Source organism: Agelaius phoeniceus, chromosome 2, assembly GCF_051311805.1.
Source record: "Agelaius phoeniceus isolate bAgePho1 chromosome 2, bAgePho1.hap1, whole genome shotgun sequence".
In the NCBI taxonomy this organism is placed as follows: domain Eukaryota; kingdom Metazoa; phylum Chordata; class Aves; order Passeriformes; family Icteridae; genus Agelaius; species Agelaius phoeniceus.
This window is the reverse complement of record NC_135266.1, coordinates 117174904-117193210: the sequence shown is the minus strand read 5'-3', so window position 1 is coordinate 117193210 and position 18307 is coordinate 117174904. Positions and strand designations below refer to the sequence as shown.

The 18307-nt window shown below is 50.3% G+C and overlaps 1 protein-coding gene across 4 annotated transcripts in view; it reads right to left on the bottom strand.

Annotated features, from left to right (window-relative positions):
* The window catches only part of TIAM1 (TIAM Rac1 associated GEF 1), a 151400-nt gene that overhangs the window by 41754 nt on the left and 91339 nt on the right, over positions 1-18307 (bottom strand). For all 4 annotated transcript variants that reach the window (XM_077174624.1, XM_054628168.2, XM_077174625.1 and 1 more), the window contains 6 exons: positions 15607-15779; positions 11817-12041; positions 8667-8852; positions 6244-6390; positions 3997-4071; positions 3365-3535 (listed from right to left, as the gene is read on the bottom strand). In XM_077174624.1, coding sequence (XP_077030739.1) covers positions 3365-3535; positions 3997-4071; positions 6244-6390; positions 8667-8852; positions 11817-12041; positions 15607-15779 — 977 coding nt within the window. The remainder of the gene's footprint in view (positions 1-3364; positions 3536-3996; positions 4072-6243; positions 6391-8666; positions 8853-11816; positions 12042-15606; positions 15780-18307) is intronic.

Genomic DNA, 18307 nt, shown 5'->3' with positions numbered 1-18307 from the left:
TGGAAAGGAACAGACAGCCCAGGGAGGTTTGGAGTGCCCATTCCTGGAGGTGTCCAGGGAATTCCTGGAGGTGGCACTCAGTGCTCTGGGTGGGGACAAGGTGGGCATTGGGCACAGCCTGGGCTCCGTGGTCTGGGAGGGCTTTTCCAACCTGAAGGATTCTGTGATTCTGTGATCCTGTGAAGCTGGCAGCCTCCTTCTCCTGCCCCTGGGGTGGATCTCCTCCCTGTGTCCTGTGCCCAAGCTGCACCTCAGGAGTGTCTGATGGGCAGTGCCAGCTGTGCTGCCACCACCCAAAGCCCAGGGCTGGCACATCCATGGCCCACCAACATCCTTCCCTTGTGGAGGACACCCAAGGGATGCTTTCCAGCCTGCCCAGGCAGGCAGAAATCACCACCTGGGATGAATTTATCCAATCTGGGCAGGCTGAATTTATCCAGGCTCTGGGCAGAGCATCAGCTGAAGGCAAACCTGGGTAAAACACTCGTATTTAGAGCCATGCATTTCTTCCAACAAACCCCATCAGCCCAAGTGGATGCCATCAATCCAGTGCACTGTGATCCCATCCAGGTCAGGAATGAGAGTCCCGACCATGAGCCACCCCATTTAGCTAATTAACATCCTACAGCTGCCCCAGGGCTGTGTCTACCTCAAAATCTGACACTGGTTAGAGTGTCTCAAACAGAGCCAGGATGTTCTACTGAAGTGAAAGGAAAAGGTCCCTGGAATGTGGACACAGCCAGGCTGCCCTAAAAGCCAAACCATTAACCCACTTTTTGTTGCTGGGAGCTGCATCCACATGTGGGGAGGTGGGAGCAGAAACAGGGCAGCTTTAATGATATGAATATCCTTTCAGGACCACCCAAAATACCTTTCAGCCGTCCAAATCAGCTTCTTGGTTTATTTATTTCTCTCCTAATAACTCTGCCTAGGTCTGGACTAAATTAAGCAGCTAACCCTGTTTAAAGCACAGCCTGACAGCTCAACTGAGGTGCTCCAGGAGAGGAATTTACAGCCGGGCTGGGATCCCATTCAAGAGGCTCCAAGTGCCACAGTGGGCTGGCACACAAGCCCAGCTCCTTGTGGCCAAGGAGAGGGCCTGGCACGTTCTCCAGCAGCACAGGAATGTGGCCATCCCACTGCTCCTGTGTGGCCCCAGCTCTCCCAGCAGGAAAACACCAGCCCAAAAGCAAAGGAAGCCCCCAGAGCACCAGGCTCAGCTTCTCAGAGGCTCTGAGCACAAACCCTGACACCTTGGGCTATCTGCTTCTTGCCCCTCACGCAGATCCCTTTGAAAAATGTAAATGGTGAGGGGAAAAAAAAAACCCCAACCTTTTTTTTGCCTCACTTTTTATGCAGTCAAAAGACAAAATGCCATGTAGTCATCTGGGCTTGTTTTTTACTGCTATTATCTCCATATTGGGTTTTGGTGTTATTATCTCCACACTGGCTCTGCCTAAATCTGTATACAGAGTGTGATTTCCTCCTCCATTTTAAGACATACCATTATGCAAATGCTACTAATGCATATACATTCCTTCACACTGAGCAGTGTCATCACAGAATCACAGGATGGTTAAGATTGGAAGGGACCAACTATTTTCTATCAGCCAGAGAAAGATATTTAATGCATATACACTGAGTTTTCCTGCCTTCCAAGTGATGTTGCTAGTTACATCTGAGGAGAAATCTTTGAGAAACCACTTTAAAAAATGCTTTAAACACTCCTCCCACCAATCCTGAATCATAAAAGTGTCACAAAGCATCCTCCAAAGCCTAACTGGCTGTATAATAACAAGCAGCAATGTTAGCATAAGAACACATTTTCCACAATGACTTTAGTGCATTGAATGTTCTCCAACAGAAGAATCAAGCTCAGTTTAGCAGCACAGATTTAACCACATCCACAAACATGAGGAGGTTTATATGAAATGTAGAGCTTGAAATGTTTACTGTACCAGAACTTGACTGGTTCTCAGATGGCAGATGGCAAACTGATGTGAAATGATGTGGATCGGATATTAAAGGGGGGAAAATGAGCTGAATGCAAGAGATAGAAGAAAGAGATTGATTATTAAATGCTACAGAAAAAAGGCATCTCGACAGTGCTTTTCAGGCTGAAAACTCTTACAGAAAGGAAAGAAACAGATAGTAGCTCTTGAGAAAACACTCCCCAACCTCCCCTTCTCCTTTAACACCCCCACCCACCGCAGCAAAAGCACAGAGAGAGACCAGACCCTCAGCAGGCACCTGCTGAAACCACAGAGCTGCTCCAGCCAAGGATCCAGTCCACTGAGTTAACCATCCTCACCCAAAGCAGAACATAAACCCTAAAAATAAACCATTACTAATCATGTGTCATCCAGCTTCCCTGTTATGCCTCTCTCCAAAAATGTCATCTTTTGCTGAAGACAAAGCAGAGCTTTCAGAAGCTGCAGCACACCTGGCAGAGAGACGAGCGCACCGTGCAATTACTGGAAACAAACGCCTTTCTCTCACCTTCCCTCTCTTTAGAGGCACATGCAACACGCTCTGAAAGTCCCCAAAGTTAAGCTCTCAATAGTAATAAATGTTTTCTTTTCTCCTGCTGTTGTTGTTGTACAAAGCAGACTCACTTTTCAGAGCGGCACGTGACAGGTCTCGCTCGCTCCGAAAACACACATTAGGCAGCTGCCAGAGCTGAAAGCCTGTGTTTAATTTGTCAAAGTTTCCAACTCTTTAGAGATGGAACTCTTTTTAATGGCCCAACGTCTCTGATACTTCATCTGGCACAGAAATCCAGGTGGTTTTTCTTCTCCCCCACTCCAACTGCAGATAAAAGCTTCCCCTTGTCCCCTCCTGCCACCCACGCCAGGCTGGGTCTGGTTCTGCACTGCTGGCAGCAAACACAGGCACCTTCCCCACTCCTGGGGCTGCTGCTCCCCCAGCGCCAGCCTGAGGGCAGGGAAGCAGGGATGGCTCCTGGGAAGGGGTGGGTGAGCTCACCTCACCTGGTTTGCAGAGCTGGGGGCACCAGGGTGGCTGCACCACCACAGTGTGGGGCAGCCAGGGGCTGGGAGAGGGTCCCATCCTCAGCTCAGTGCCCCTGCAGGGACAGGGGAAGGGCAGGGGCAGAGCCAGCATGTGAGGGCACTTCCAGGCTCATGCACAGCAGCCAGAGTGGGGAGGGCAAACCCCAGCTGCTGCCTGTCCCTGCAGCCACACCAGGTCAGCTCCAGCTGCAGGAATTCTCTGCTGTGCTCCTGGCCCAAACACTGCAGCGTGATTTGTGTTTTTGACCCGAGACACAACTGGTGTCCCGGTGCAGAGCAGTCCAAGCAGTGGCACACACTGATCATTTCCAGCTGCCCCAGGGCAGGTTTACCTTGCAGATCATTTCCAGCACGTCCCTGGAGGTGTCCCCAGGCCGGATGACTGTCAGGGCAGGCTGGTTGTTGGGCAGGCAGAACCACGAGGGCGTGAAGTACTCGTGCACCCAGATATCACAGTCGGGGTTGTGCTGGTGGACGCTGCTCAGGGCCACTTCTTTCTCCCTCTAAATAAACAAAATCCATCATGACAATCCCAGCCCAACACAGCTCCCTCTCCATCAGTAACTAGTGCATTATGTGCTGCACCAGAGCTCTCTTAGAGAGAAGATATTTGGCTCCTAAGCCCAGGTTGAAGGCTTGTCTGGACAGGAACCTGCAGCTTTCCCTGAGCAGGGTAGAGTGTGCCTCCTGTGCCACCCACACACTGCTGCAGCGTGCTTCTCCGGGGGTTTCACCCTATGCCTACTGGGAATGCTAGGACTGCAACAACAAAATAGCAGGGATGAAAGCAGATTTGAATTTAAAACCGAAATGTGCAGTGTTTCTGGGCAAACCACAACAAAACTGTTGTGGGTACTGCAGCTCCAATGCTTAGAAGTGGCAAAATAGCGAATCTTCTTATTTATTCTGAATTTACTGGCTGCAAACGTGGGGGAAAGAGGCACCTCGAGAGCTGGGGTTTTACCTTGCCATCTGGGACTGTGTCATCAAAGATCCCTTCAAGAGATTTCTTCACTGAATCCACTCCTTCTCCAAACACCTGAGGAACAAGAGAGGGGACCTGCTTTAAACACAAACGTGACTCCCTGTGCACAGCACGTGCCATGGGCAGAACAGCCTGTCTCACATCCAGAACAGAGAAAATACAAACAGCCATCTCCAAACACACTGCTTGCAGAAATGTTTCACTCTTGTAGAAATTTGGGATGGGGGAAACCTTCTTCAGGGTGGGTAAGCCACATCCAGCAGCCCCTCTAAGCTCTTTCTGCTTCAGCCTGTCATGCAAAAAGAAACAGCACAAGAACAAGAAGGTGTTTTCAGCAGAGAGGGGCCCAGACACCAGGGCAGCTCACTCCAGGTGCCATTGCCTAAATACAGAATACATGCTGTGCTGTGTCCCCCACCCCAGCTCCTCTCTAGGACCACTCCTCCTGGGCCCAGCTGTGGCTTCACTGGCACAGGCACACCTTTGCACCAGTCTCTGTCCAGAGCTGGGCCCTCCACCAAGGTTTGCAGGGCAGTGACCTGGGGACCTCTCCAACAGTCCCTGCCTCTCTGCTGCAGATGCACTGGAGAAAAGGAAAACAGCAGCCTGATGGAAAAGAGGGTGAGGTGAAAAACAAGCTGGTGATGGGGTGGTACAGGAAGATTAGAGGCCACTTCTGCTTGGAGGTCTGTCCTGACTTCCTTGGTGGAGCTGGACTAATTTTATCTCTCTTAGTGCTGGGTTTCTCCACCAGCAAAAGTGGGAAATGAACATTGGATGTGCAGCATCCAACCCAAATCAGCACAGGGCTGCAGCAGAAGGGCAGGTAGGGCTGGTGCTGCAGCAGAACCCAACAATGAGAACTGAAAAGTTCAGTTTTGTAGCTCCACATCAGTACAGCCCCAGGATCAAGTTGCTGGGCTGTTAATTATTGCCTGGCTAAAATGAAGCAGGGACCAGGCAGGATGGGAAAAGGTCTCTTCTCTGCCTTTTGGGGATTTTCAGCTGGCTGCTTCCAACAGGCAACACTTTGCCCAAGCAAGGGAAATGTGTTCAGGCACTGCATTCAGACACTCTGCTACTTCCTCAAAACTTCACACTTTTTACAACTCTCTGCACAATGGATTTCCTTTAACCTGGAACAGAATCCCTCTCCTCACAGAATGCCTCTGCTGTGGAGGAGTGAGGGGGGCAGCAGCAGGGGAGGCAGCGTGAAGAATGCAATTATCTCCACTGAAAGGAAAAACAAAAGGGAGGAGCCCAGGGGAAAAAAAAAAACAGGTCTGAAAACACAGCACAGGCAGGATCCCAGCTCAGGACAAGGGATTTGGGGCAAGTAAATACAAAGCAACAGGGATGCTGCAGCACCAGCACAAGGAACTGGGAATGTGCTCTTGGAGCTGCAGTCCAGCCAAGCCCTGGGCTTTTGCTCAGCCTCTAAATATCAGGTGAACTTTCAGTGTCTCACTCCAAACAGGCTCATCATCCTCTGCTGAACAAAACAAACACCCACTGCTGCTTGAACAGACAGCACCAGAAATCACAGGGCACAGAACAGCGTGTGTCCCCAGCCTTTCTCCCCACAAGAAGTGAGGGAAGAGAAAGAAAGGCAGAGCCTACATTTCCTGCAATTAGATGAGGTATGGCTCTCAAAAAGTGAAAGCTGTAATTAGGGATGTTTGGAAAGAATAACAGGGAAGCACCTTCCTACCACACTGGAGCACGTTTTCTAGAGAAAGATCTGGGCAGTGACTGGGTGGAAACTGCACAACTTCTGCTTTTTTTATAAATCTGAAGAAAAACAGGGAGTGTCACAACTAAATGCAAAGCTTCTTGTCACTTTAGGAAGTTTTCACCAAACTCAGCTACATTTAAATCATTGTACAAACTCATCATTTTAAATTAAAAATAACCAAACAAGTCTGGATTGTTTTAGGGGTTTTTCTCTCCAAAGCTGTGTCTGTTTTACACTGCTGCTTTGTTGCTCCTGAGATTAGGGAGGGCACCTGCAGGAAAAGCAGAAGGAGCAGAAATGCAACAACAGAATTCAGCTAAAGAAAAGGGCAAATTCCAGCCTTTGGGTAGGAGCTGCTGTGCCCTGATGTGCAGCTGCAGCCCCTGGTTTTGGAAGGGGATGAGGAATGCCGTGACTCTCTGTGAGAGCTGCGTTCTGCCCACCCACAGAGCACCCCTGCAATAACACCACCCCAAACTCCCACCTCTTACCTGGTTAATGCTGGGCCTCCCCTGCTTCTTCTTGGAGGTAGTGTCCAGCCCCCAGAGAGAAGAAAACCTGCTCCTCCTCTTGCTGGCAGACCTGGACATGGCCTGTGTCCTTCTCCTCACTCCCGACTCCCCCGTGCGAGCCGCCACCTGTCAATGCCACGTGGCTTCAGCATCAGAGCTGCAGCACCCCAGCACAAACCCCCCCAAACTGGGGGGTCTGGGGGGGAAAAAAAGGCAAATCCTATGGGAACACAGGGTTCTCACTGCTGGGACAGTGGGGATGCTGCCAGGCTGCTGCCTTCTCACTGCAAATTAACTCACTTCTGCCAGCATCCAATAGCAAATATTGAAATGGACAGTACACACCACCTCCATCATTTTTTGGTATTTAATCTGAGATATTTTAAAGGAGCCTAATCATCATCAAGAAAAACCTCAGCATTAGTGAAGGGTTTGGGTTTTTTCTATTATTTTTATTTCCTAGCAAGGTTTCAAAGCTGGACATGTGAGACCTGAGATTTCCAAACTTATCTGTTGCTTCCCAAAAACCTGGTCTTCCTCTTTGCTCTTTCCTGTGGAAACACTGTGGGCATCCTGGTGCTGACTCAGAAGTGCAGCAAGGCCAGATAAAGGCTTGCAGGGAGCTCATGGCATTTCAGCCTGCACTTCCTTAAAGATAAGTGACATCTGAAGGATTGAGCAAGGCACAGGAAGGGGAAAATGAGCTGAAATGACCCTTCCCATCAGAGCAATGTCAGCTGCCCTACAGCAAAATGCCCTGTGGCAACAAGAGACACTGCCTTGACTGAGCCCGGCTATCTGGGGAGCTCTGGAAGAGATCAGTGGGACATCACTCAGAGCTGAACAGTTCAGGCCCAAAAACAAATCTGTCTAATCAGATTTCCCAGGTGGAGGTGGCCTGAGGAGAGGAGCTCCTCTCCTGCCAAAAAGGGAGCGGTAGGGAAGGGCAGGAGGCAGGGCACAGACAGACAGACAGACCCACCCTGCTGACTGCACCTCCTGGAACACCTCAGTGCTGCATTCCCAAGCCCAGAGCAGCAGAATGGCCCTGGGAACACCCAGGGATGTCCCCAGCTGAGGAACTGGCTGGATGCAGCACATCCAGAACTACAGCTGGGATGGACAGGGGGCTGGCTGCTGCACCAGGGAACCCTGTGAGGAACGGGGGCTCTCCCTGGGAAACGGGGGAAATCCAGGAAAAGGAGAACTTGAGCACCACAGCAACACCTCCATTTCCACAGTGAGAGGCTCCACAGCTGTGCCTGGGACATTTACACAGAGCCACCTGGGGTAACTCAGCACATCCTTGGATGAATGTACTGGGAACATCTTCAGGAGACTGGGGTCATGGAATCACAGAACCATTTGGGATGGAGGGGACCTTAAAGCCCATCCCATCCCAGCCCCTGCCATGGCAGGGACACCCTCCACTGTCCCAGGCTGCTCCAAGCCCTGTCCTGACCCTGGCCTGGGACACTTCCAGGATCCAGGGGCAGCCACAGCTTCCCTGGGTAAATTCCCTTCCTGAAACTCGAGTTAGGGCTCCTCACATGAGGTTGCATTTCCCCACGTTCCTGGGGGCAAAGGAGGACATGAGAGTTTGCTGAGAGGAGAAGAAAACACGTGTCTCTTCCAACACAACATTTTTCCAAACATATTTTTTCCCTTGGCTCTCCAGAGACACCAGCATGAAGAGGCAGACTGTTTTTCAGGCTAGAGCTCAGTGCTTTGCTTGATGCGAAAAAAAAAAAATAAGCATAAATGCAAATTACAGCCCGCCACTTAAAAAATATAACAAATCCAGCAGCAATTAGCAGGATGATGACGCTAATCTTTTCATATAGGAAAGAATAAAAACGCCCCTGACTGAATTACAGCTCTGCATTCAATTGAAGGCTACAGCTGACATCTACAAGACAACAGTGGAGCTCAGCTATTTCTGTGAACCTCCAGGAGTCCAAGCTGAAACTACAAGAACTTGACTCAAATTCATTTGGCAAAACATTTCCCTGTACTTTTAGGAGCTGGGCTGTTACAGTAGTTAAATTTAAACAACCATTATTTGCCACACCACAGGGAGCACATTTCCCCTCCCTTGTGGAGCATCAGGTGCTGATGACCAGAGTACTGGAATAATTGGAATAAAGTCAGATAGGCCCAAAAAGGTCTCAGCCAGCACATGCTGAGGGCTTCAGAATGGCTCCCACTGACTTCATGGGATGTGCGGATCACACCCGAATCTGTGAACACTTGAGATGACCCTGGAAGATCTGAAGACGCTTGAGGTGAACAGGAAGATCTGTTTCTGGTGGAAATTCCAAAGGACACCTCCAGGACTGAGCCAGCTCTTCCCCAGCTGCTCCTCCAGCCCAGCCCAGCCCATCCCAGCCCTGCTCACTCACCAGTGCGTGGAAGGAGGAGACGGAGAAGATGCCCAGGCGGCCCATGGCCACCTTGGTGGGGCGGCTGGCGAAGGCCAGCAGGCGCTTGGGGTTGGGCAGCTCCCCGCCCTGCAGGCTGGCCAGGTAACAGCGGTACCGGAACAGGTCCATCTGGAACTGCTCCAGGTTCTGCTCCCACACGAAGATCTGCCGGGGGACACAGGGGGACAGCAGCCTGGTGAATGCCTTGCAGCAATTCACAGTGACACACTCTCAGAACCTCTGCTGGTCTGAGGGACTCTGAGATATGTACAAGCCTCTTTTCCCAGCTCAGCAGTCGAAGGAGGAGTCAGAATTCCTCTGTTCTTGCTCTCAAGATTGTTTATAATTTCTTATCTATAAAATTCTTTCTTCAACCCACTGAGGTTTGTCTGGCAGGTCAGACAGAGGAACACTGCCCACCTCAGAGGTGGTGTTATCTTTTGTACTAAAAACTATGTGTACATTATTTACCATAACTTCCCAATACCTTTCACCTATGTCAAACAGCGAGTTTCTACCTTAAACCAATCCAAAAGTCCCAACATCACCCAGAAGATGGAGGCTAGGAACAAGAAGGAAAAAGGACAAGGCGCACCCAAATTCCTCCATCTTGGGACCCGAGCCCCCGTTCTAAAAACCCCAAAAATCTATTTTTTACCCCATGACAACTAACTATTATCCTACTTAAACTTTCTTGATTTGTAATTCTTCAAATAAAGGTTGGAAATTGTTTTTTCCACGAGCTAAATCAAAGGCGTGGGGGTCTTGGGCCCTGTCCCAAGGTCTCTGAGCCCCCTGGGCAGGGGCTCAAACCCTCCAGGGCAGCCAGAGGAATTTCCTGGGTTCCAACAACACACCTGTCACTATGATATTTTCTGAACAATCCCTCTGTTAATATTTTTTCTCTTCTGAGAAGCTGAGAAGCTTCAGAAAAGAAATGTAAACAATAACTATTTGATTGCTTTGGAGATCGTTTACTAACAGGTATATTTTTAATTAGTTTTATGTGAATTGTGTTAACTTAATGACTAATTTTAGTTCACGGGCTTTTATTATTCATTCTTTTCTAGCCTTCTGATATATATTTTCTCTATTCTTTTTAGTATAGTTTTAGTATAGCATATATAACATAACATAATATAATATAATCTATAATATAATATAAATAAATTATAAATAAATAAATATAAAATATAAATAAATAAATCAGCCTTTTAAGAACACGGAGTCAAATTCTCATCTCTCACCTTGTCCTGGAAACCCTCACAACACCACGCACATCCTTTTCACCAGGGCTGATCCCACCCAACAAACCCTGATTGCTGATTTTCCCACATTCCCCTGCCCTCCCAACCCCCCAAAGGATGCAAATAGTTAAAGAGTTTTGATTAGAGATGGAAAACAACTTTCTACATTTGTGGCAAAAGTCTCCTCCTGGGACAACTGCTCCTTTGATACAATGCTAATTAACAGGATTAAATTTTCATTTTTAATTTTCTTTGTATTTCCAGGATTCTCTGCTCAGCAGTCCCTTAAGAGGCTTCTTTCATGCATCAAGAGCATCTGAAGAATCAGAAGAGCAAAGCCCACCAAACTCCAGGCACAGGGCAACCCAAATCAGCAGCCACAGCAGCAGCTTTGCTGTGAGCAACAACAGAGCTTGAAAAAGTGCCATACACTGGGGATAATTCATCTGATCAGTGGAAGAGTGCTGCAATCAGCCTATGGAAGGACTGATTTAAATAATTCAAATAGCTTATAGGAAACAGTTTCAAAGCATCCAGACAAACTCAGTTACATCAAGAGAGAGACTGCTCTGCCCTCTCACTGACTGACAGCTTTGAGCAGAGCTCTTCAGCATCTCCTTCCCCTTTCTCCCCCATTTCTCCTTCTCATGGGCTTCCAGGGGGTACAAATCCCTTTATCCCAGCCCCAGCCACTTCCCCCCATGCTTGCATTACAGGCACACTTGGCAGCCGTGGCAGGAGAGCTCCAAATGAGGGAAGCAGCAGCCATATGTCAAACTTCCCAAAATAAGGTGCTGCTGCAGCAGTGGGAGAAGCATCTGCTCGAGGCTCTCTGCTTCTGAAAGCCAGCCAGCCACGCTGTCCACTTGAAGGCAGCAGGAGAGGACCCAGGGCAGCCAGGGATGCAGCCACAAGGTCAAGGCAGGCCCTTGTGACAAGCAGAAACCAGGCATGGCTTCCTCAGCCCAGCTGCCAGCAGGAGCAGCAGCCTCTGGCACACTTAAAGCAGCAGCAGCAGAGTTTGTTGGTGTGTGAACAGCTGTTCCCCAAGGCATCCCCCAGCCATGGCCTGGCAGCCTCCTGCTGTCCAAATCTCCTGGAGGCCAGCAGAGAGCCCGTGCTGGACCTTAGTGGAGCAATGGTGCAGCTAAGGCAGCCAGCACAGCTCCCCTGATCCCACCTGCTCCAGGGAGCTCCCAACAACCTCTAAAAGGCCTTAAACCCTCACTGGGGACTTGTTATCAGAATTCAGGACATCCCTCTGGCTGTCCTGGATTGCCTGAACCCCTGTCAGGGGGCTCAGAGACCCTGGCACAGAGCCCTAGACCCCTGTGACTTTGATTATGACCCATGGAAAAAATTACCAACCTTATATGAGGATCTGCAAGTCAGGAAAGTCTAAACAGAATAATAATTAGTTTGTCACGGGGTGAAAAATAGATCTTTGGGGTTTTTAGCATGGGGGTTCAGGAGGCAAGATGGAGGAATCTGGGCATGTCCAGCCTTTCTCCTTCTTCTGCTTGGCCTCCATCTTCTGCTGTGGTGCTGGCACTTTTGGATTGGTTTAAGGTAGAAGCTCACTGTCTAACATGGGTGATAGGTATTGGGAAGTTATTAAATAGTGTAAATATTATACATGCAGTTTTTAGTATAAAAAGATAACACCACCCCAAGGGCAGCCAGTGTGCCTCAACCTGACCTGCTGAACAGACCTTGGCAGGCCAGAGAAAGAATTTTATAGACAAGAAGCAATAAACAACCCTGAGAGCTAGAACTGAAGAGTTCTGACTCCTTCTCTGACCACTGGGCTGGGAAAAGAGACTTCCTAACACATCTCAGGGTCACTCTGAGCAGCAGAAGCCCCAAGAACTTTTGACTTTACCTGATCCAGTATGGTCTTCTTCTTCTTGGAGTCTGTGACTGAGGACAGCTGCATTTCCCCCATCTTCTTCATCTTCTCGTCCATGTCGATCTTCTGCTCCAGCTTCTTGATCTCGGTCTTGAGCAGCTTGAGGGTGTCCTCCTTGTGGTGCTGCCGCGCCACGGCGGTGGCGCAGGCCGAGTGGATGGCCGTGATCCAGTTCTCCAGCTCCGTCTGGCTGCACGTCTGCCCGGGGCAAAGGAAGGGGACAGAACTCAGCACCCTCCTCCAAACTCTGCCTTTGATCTCGAGATTCAAGCCTTAAATCCACTTATGTACCCCCATCATCCCTAAGCAGGCCTTGGAATTACACCTCTATCTGAGCTTGGCAGCTGGGGGGGCTTCCCAGCAAGGCCTCAGCAATCACCTCCCTGGCCATCATCATTTCTACCTTGAAATTTAACCAAGATTCCTAAACTCCAGCCCCTTAAGGCAGGGAATGCACCACTGCTGTGCTCTTCCTAGGATGGAGAGCTTTTCTGGCATGCAGCAGTTAATAATAAATTAATGGCAGATAATGTGACCATGAGAAGTATGAGTAGCTTTAGACAAACAGCTTTCTGTTTCTGAAGGTCCCAAAGCACTCTGAGGACACCCCTGTTAACATTAAAGGCAGGCTCATCCTTGTTTCACAGCTCTGGCACTGTCCCTTCCCAAGCATGGATATGGCAGTTTGGGAAAAGGGAACATTTCTCCTTGCTCGAAGTGCCCAAGGCCAGGCTGGACAGGCCTTGGAACAACCTGGAAGAGTGGAAGGTGTTCCAACCCATGGCAGGGTGTGGAACTGAATAATCTTTAATGTCCCTTCCAGCCCAAACCACTCCATGAGACACCAGGCTGGAGCATGGGACACCAGTACTTCTTTCTGGAAGAGAACTATTCTGATTAGAGCCTTTTGACACAAAGAAGAATCTTTCCAGATTCTTCTTTCCAGATTTTCAAAATAAAAAGTCAATCTAAGGCCTTTTACTAAACTCCATTCTATTTTACAGCAGATCATGAAACAAACTTTCCAGGCAGCTCAGGGCTGCAGAAGACTTTGTGTGAGTGTCAGCCTGTGGCAATAATCACACTGGTATTTGGCTGGAAAAGCAGCAAGGTGCCAAACCACCTTGTTCTAATTAAACCTTCTGATGATGCCTGATCTATTAATAGACAGCCCAGCACGACTCCTCCATTTGCTGGAGAAGATGAGGAAGGTCATCCTCGCTGAGGTGACAACCAGCAGCCAAGGATGAAGCTAAGGAGAGCTTCCCAGCTGGGCCTCACACTGGTGCTCCCAAACTTTGGTGGCACAGGTGTGTCCCAGAATGGCACCACTTCCCTCACTCGGGCTGGAAGCCCTAAGCAGAAGCAGGATCTGCTGCAGAAGAACTGACCTCCTCCTTCCTGTCACCATCATGTTTTCTGAAAAATACCTTTCCCAGGAATTCTGCTCCTGGGAAGCTGAGAAGCCTCAGAGAAAAATGAAAACAATAATGATCTGATGGCTTCTCCTGTGTTTTGCTGCTTTGGAATGTGGTTTGGACATTGTTTACTAACAGATCATTGTTTCATGTGAATTGTTTTAACTTAATGACCAATCACAGTCAGGCTGTGTCAAGGCTCTGGAAAGAGTCACGAGTTTTTCATTATTATCTTTTAACCTTCTGTCTGTATCTTTCTCTATTCTTTAGTACAGTTTAGTACAGTATTCTTTAATATAATATAAGTACATAAAATAATAAATTAGCCTTCCAAGAACATGGAGCCAGATTCATCATTCCACCCAACGATGGGGGACCCAGAAAATAGCACACCTTCCCAAAGCCCCTGCCTTCAGCTGGCACTGCCCACAGGCTGTGGCTGAAGGTGGCCAGGCTCTGCCCAGGCTGTAGCACCAGCAAGCTCCCACTGCACTGCTGAGGACACTGGGAGATGTATCTGGGTGCACTGCAGTGGGCAGGCTCCTCACAAGGTGCCCAGGGGGTGTGGGATCACCACCAGCCCTGTTTTCCCTTGCACAGCACAGAAAGAGCCTCCTCAGGGCTGTGCCTCTCCCTGCCAAGCCCTGCTCCAGCTCTGTGCTGGCACACACAGCCAAGGGCCACTGCTCTGAGGGCATCCCCTCCTTCTCCCCTGCTTCCCTGGCAGAAGGGACACATCACAGAACATTTCTGGCAATAGAAATGACTGGGTTTTGCTTGGAAAGGCTGACTTTTGCTTCCTCCCTACACAAAAACCTACCTGTGGCACAATGACACCGGGGCTCTGGGGGGATAAGCTTTGGGGTAAGTCTGGGAGCCCACAAGAAAAATACAGAGGTGTTCTTGGTAAGAACGTGGAGGGACAGGACACAGGGAATGGCTTTCCACTGCCAGTGGGATATTGAGAAGGAATTCCTCCCTGTGAGGGTGGGCAGGGCCTAGCTCAGGGTCCCCAGAGCAGCTGTGGCTGCCCCTGGATCTCTGGAAATGTCCAAGGCCAGGTTGGACAAGTCTTGGAGCAGCCTGGGACAGTGGAAGATGTGCCTGCGTGGCAGGAGGTGGAGCAAGGTAATCTTTAAGGTCCCCTCCAACCCAGGCCATTCTGTGGCTCTGTGATCCCCTCTCACCTGGAGGAAGGTCTCCAGGTGCCAAAATACTCATCCCCTTCCCAGGGAAAAAGTCAAGGAGAGAGGGGCAGGGCAGTACTACAGAAGGAAAAACCCCATTGGGGTGGCAGGGAAGTTGGTCCACAAAAAAGGATGGTTTTTTTCAGTCAGACACTCAGTCCCTCCAGGATTTAGAATGGCTTTTCTTTTTGCACCAGTTTGAGAATCCAGCCCTTTGCAAGGACAGCTGCAAGGACCTACAACACTGTATAAATTCAGTTTTTTCATCTGGAATATAAGGGAGTGATGATGTTGGGACACATCCTACTCCAGAGTAGCTTCTGGTTTAAGGAGTCAAGAAACTGCATTGTAATTGGAAAGAGAAATAAAGGGATTCCTCCAATGAAGAAAACTGATCCACAAGTGGAGGAAATGCACCCACCTCAGCACGTGCTGCCAACTGCAAATAACAGAATGTCACACCCTGTTTACTGCCAACCTCACGTAAGAAAGGGGATGACAACCTAAAAATCACTCAGGGAAGCAGTGGTTACCAAATGGCAGAAATCTTTTCAAGTGAAACACATCAACTAATCTGTGGTCTTTGATGTAAGTCCTGGGATTTGGGTTTTTTTTTACATGCACCCAGCGAAATGGAGACATTTCTATTTCCTGATTAAAGAACCAAACCCTGCACTTCCAGTCTCCTCTGGGGCAGCAGCAAGGTGTGTAAACAAGGGACAGCTGAATTCTGCAGCCCCTCTGGGAGAGCACTGCAGATCCAGACATCCCCTTGCACTTCCAGCTGCTCCTGGTCTTGTCAGCCCCTCGAGCACTCTCCCCTGACACAGAGACTGGCACAGCACTTTTAGTGCCCAACTGGGTGTCCTGTGGGGTGACTGGCTTGGTCTGTGTGCTCTAAGCATGCTGCCCAAGCAGTTTTTACAGGGATGCAGGAGCATTTCTTCATTCTTTGCTCCAGCCATCCGCACAAGGAAGGTCCAGCCAGTTATTAAAAAAGCAGATTTGACACTGATCGTGTTCAGCTCATGACCCTCCCCTAGTGCTGCCAAAGGAAAACCCCAAACCTCCTGCAGCCAGCAGGATTTCCCACCCCTCTCAAGCAGAGCTAGATGCCCTCCTCGCTGGGAGACACAAAAAAGCTTTGCAGAAGCCAACCTGGAAGAGGAAAGCGTCGCCAAGGGAGTTGCTGAGGCAGAAGACAAAGTCCTTTTTGGGGTGCTCGGGCACAGCCTGCACGATGCTGTTCTCCACCCAGACCGCGTGCTTGGGGATGCTGTTGTGGTCGATGCCAGACCTGCCGTCCGTCTCGTAGAAGAACAACGTGCAGCCTGCAGGAGACAGGGAGCAGCACGTTCAAATATTCTGCTGGTTTCAGTGCCAGGCAGGCACACCACGAGCTGCAGGGCACTGTGAGCCCTGACCCCCGGCTGTTCTGTTCACCCTGAGCTTTGTTCTCCCTAGGATTGCCAAAACAGAAAGTCATGGGCAGTGAAATACATTCCCAGATGAGAAACAGCGTAAGAAATCCCAAATTTGGGGTTGTCCATGGCCACCCCATCACACAGGGGAGAGATCCTGGTCCCCTGAGGGTGACAGCCAGCTGTGAGCCAGCCCTGGGAGCAGACAGACCCCCGGGCATGGCCCAGCCTCAGCCTCTGCTGCTGCAGTCCCCCCAAGGCAAAGATCAAGCCATTTAATTACTGCATGCAGACAGGAACTGGAATTAAAATGGGCTGGGATGAGCTGTGCTTGCTGAAAGACTGATGGACAAAAAAACTCAGCTGGGGCCAGCCAACGACCTGCTCGGTGTTACGAAATAGTCTTTACAATCCTCCCGGGGAAGGAAAACAAAGTGCAGAGCGAGGGTGCAATTTGGGAGATTCCAAAAGAAAAGGGTCTCCTCCTCTCCCACCTTCCCACACTATCTCCAGCTGCTTACAGGCACATAGTTGCTGTGTCACTGGGAAGGGATGCTCTGGTCACTGGAAAGGGATGCTCCAGCCTCCCAGAAAACAATTTGCAGCCAAACAATGGCAGCTGTTGACTTCAAAGCCCCGGTTAAACACTGCCAGTATCACAAGGCACAGCAATCCGAGGAGTTAACACTCCACTTGAGCCAAAGCACTTCAAAACAACATCGCTCCCCTGCTCATCCTTCCCCTTTCTTCTCCCAGATGGCCCTTTGTTTGCAGCCCCTCACAGCAAGACCTTCCTGCCCCCTCGCCGGAGATCAGGGCTGCCCCTCACCTCCCTTCCCCTCTCCCCCTTCCCCAGCTCTCCAGCCACCCCAAGGAAGAGCTGGCTCCAAACTTTGCTGTTGGCTTTAAAATAGCGCCGCAAATTAAAAATAAACATAAAATAAAAATAAATAAAAGTGCTCTAGGAAGAGCTCTCTGTGGGGAGGGCAGGGTTTGACCACGCTGAGCCTTCTGGGTAACCCCACCTAAAGCAGGAGACATGGCTCTGGCCACAGCACAGGAGAGGGAGGCCAGTCCCAAAGCTGCGGCTTCCCATTTCCCTGCTGATGAAGCACATGGAGATGAGTTTATGAGTTCCTGCTCAGCAACAATCCAGAGAGAAGGGGGTCTGTGGCCCGAGCAGCTGAGGAGGGAGCAGGGCAGCTGGGTGCCCAGCACGGGGTGGGTGACACAGCCAGAGCCACATGCCAGCCTTGGTGACCAACCACAGCTTCCTGTCCCCCCTGCAAACGTGCTGCAACCCTGAGTATTTGTACTCATGAGGCACCTCCTGGGGAAGGAGAGGTACAGGAGGGGCGCAGAGCATGGCAGAGCCCCTGTGTGCACACAGCAGCCACTGTCACCACCAACAGCCCCCCACCCTGCAGAGATACACAGGTATTATTCACTCAGCTGTCAGCAAGCCATGGACACCTTCTCCAAGGGAACACCCAGTGCCCAGGGATGTGCCAGTAGGCTCCAAGCAAGGCATGAACCCCACTGCTGGGCCTGGGGGTGCCTACACACGTGCCAGCACTGAGCACATCAGCAACCACCACGTAAAACCTCTGGAGAACAGCAGGGCCACCTCCCCACACCTCATATTAACAGCAGCTTCTTATAGGAGTCACATCCCTGCCCACTCTCCCTGTACCTCTCAGTGACATCCAGTGTGGCAGTAGCTCTCTGGCCAGAGAGCAGGAACAGGCCTTCCCAGGCATTTTCCCTGGGAAAGGCTGCAAGAAGCTGTGAGAAAGCTCAGAGAAAGAATTCAAACAATTCTTATCCCCACTTGCTGCACCTCTTGCTAGGAAAATGTAGAATGTGCTATGGAGATTTGTCTACCAAAGGGTGGTGTTTTGGTTGGTAGACCAATGAGGTCCAAGCTGTATCCATCAGGCTGGAAGGGGTTATGGGTTTCTTAAGAGTATAGTATGAAAATAGCATAGAAGAATAAAGGAATGGTTCAGCCTTCTGCATCATGGAGTCAGCGCTAATTACACCTGTGTCAGGGACACAGCTGAGGTGACAAGTGGTGACCCCAACGTGATGCATCATTCACCCCTTCATGACGTCACTCGACAACCCAGAGCACCCACCTGGGCACACCCCTGCCCCTCTCAGTGACACCCAGAGCACCCACCTGGGCACACCCCTGCCCCTCTCAGTGACACCCACAGTGCCCACCTGGGCACACCCCTGCCCCTCTCAGTGACACCCAGAGCACCCACCTGGGCACACCCCTGCCCCTCTCAGTGACACCCAGAGCACCCACCTGGGCACACCCCTGCCCCTCTCAGTGACACCCAGAGCACCCACCTGGGCACACCCCTGCCCCTCTCAGTGACACCCAGAGCATCCACCTGGGCACACCCCTGCCCCTCTCAGTGACACCCAGA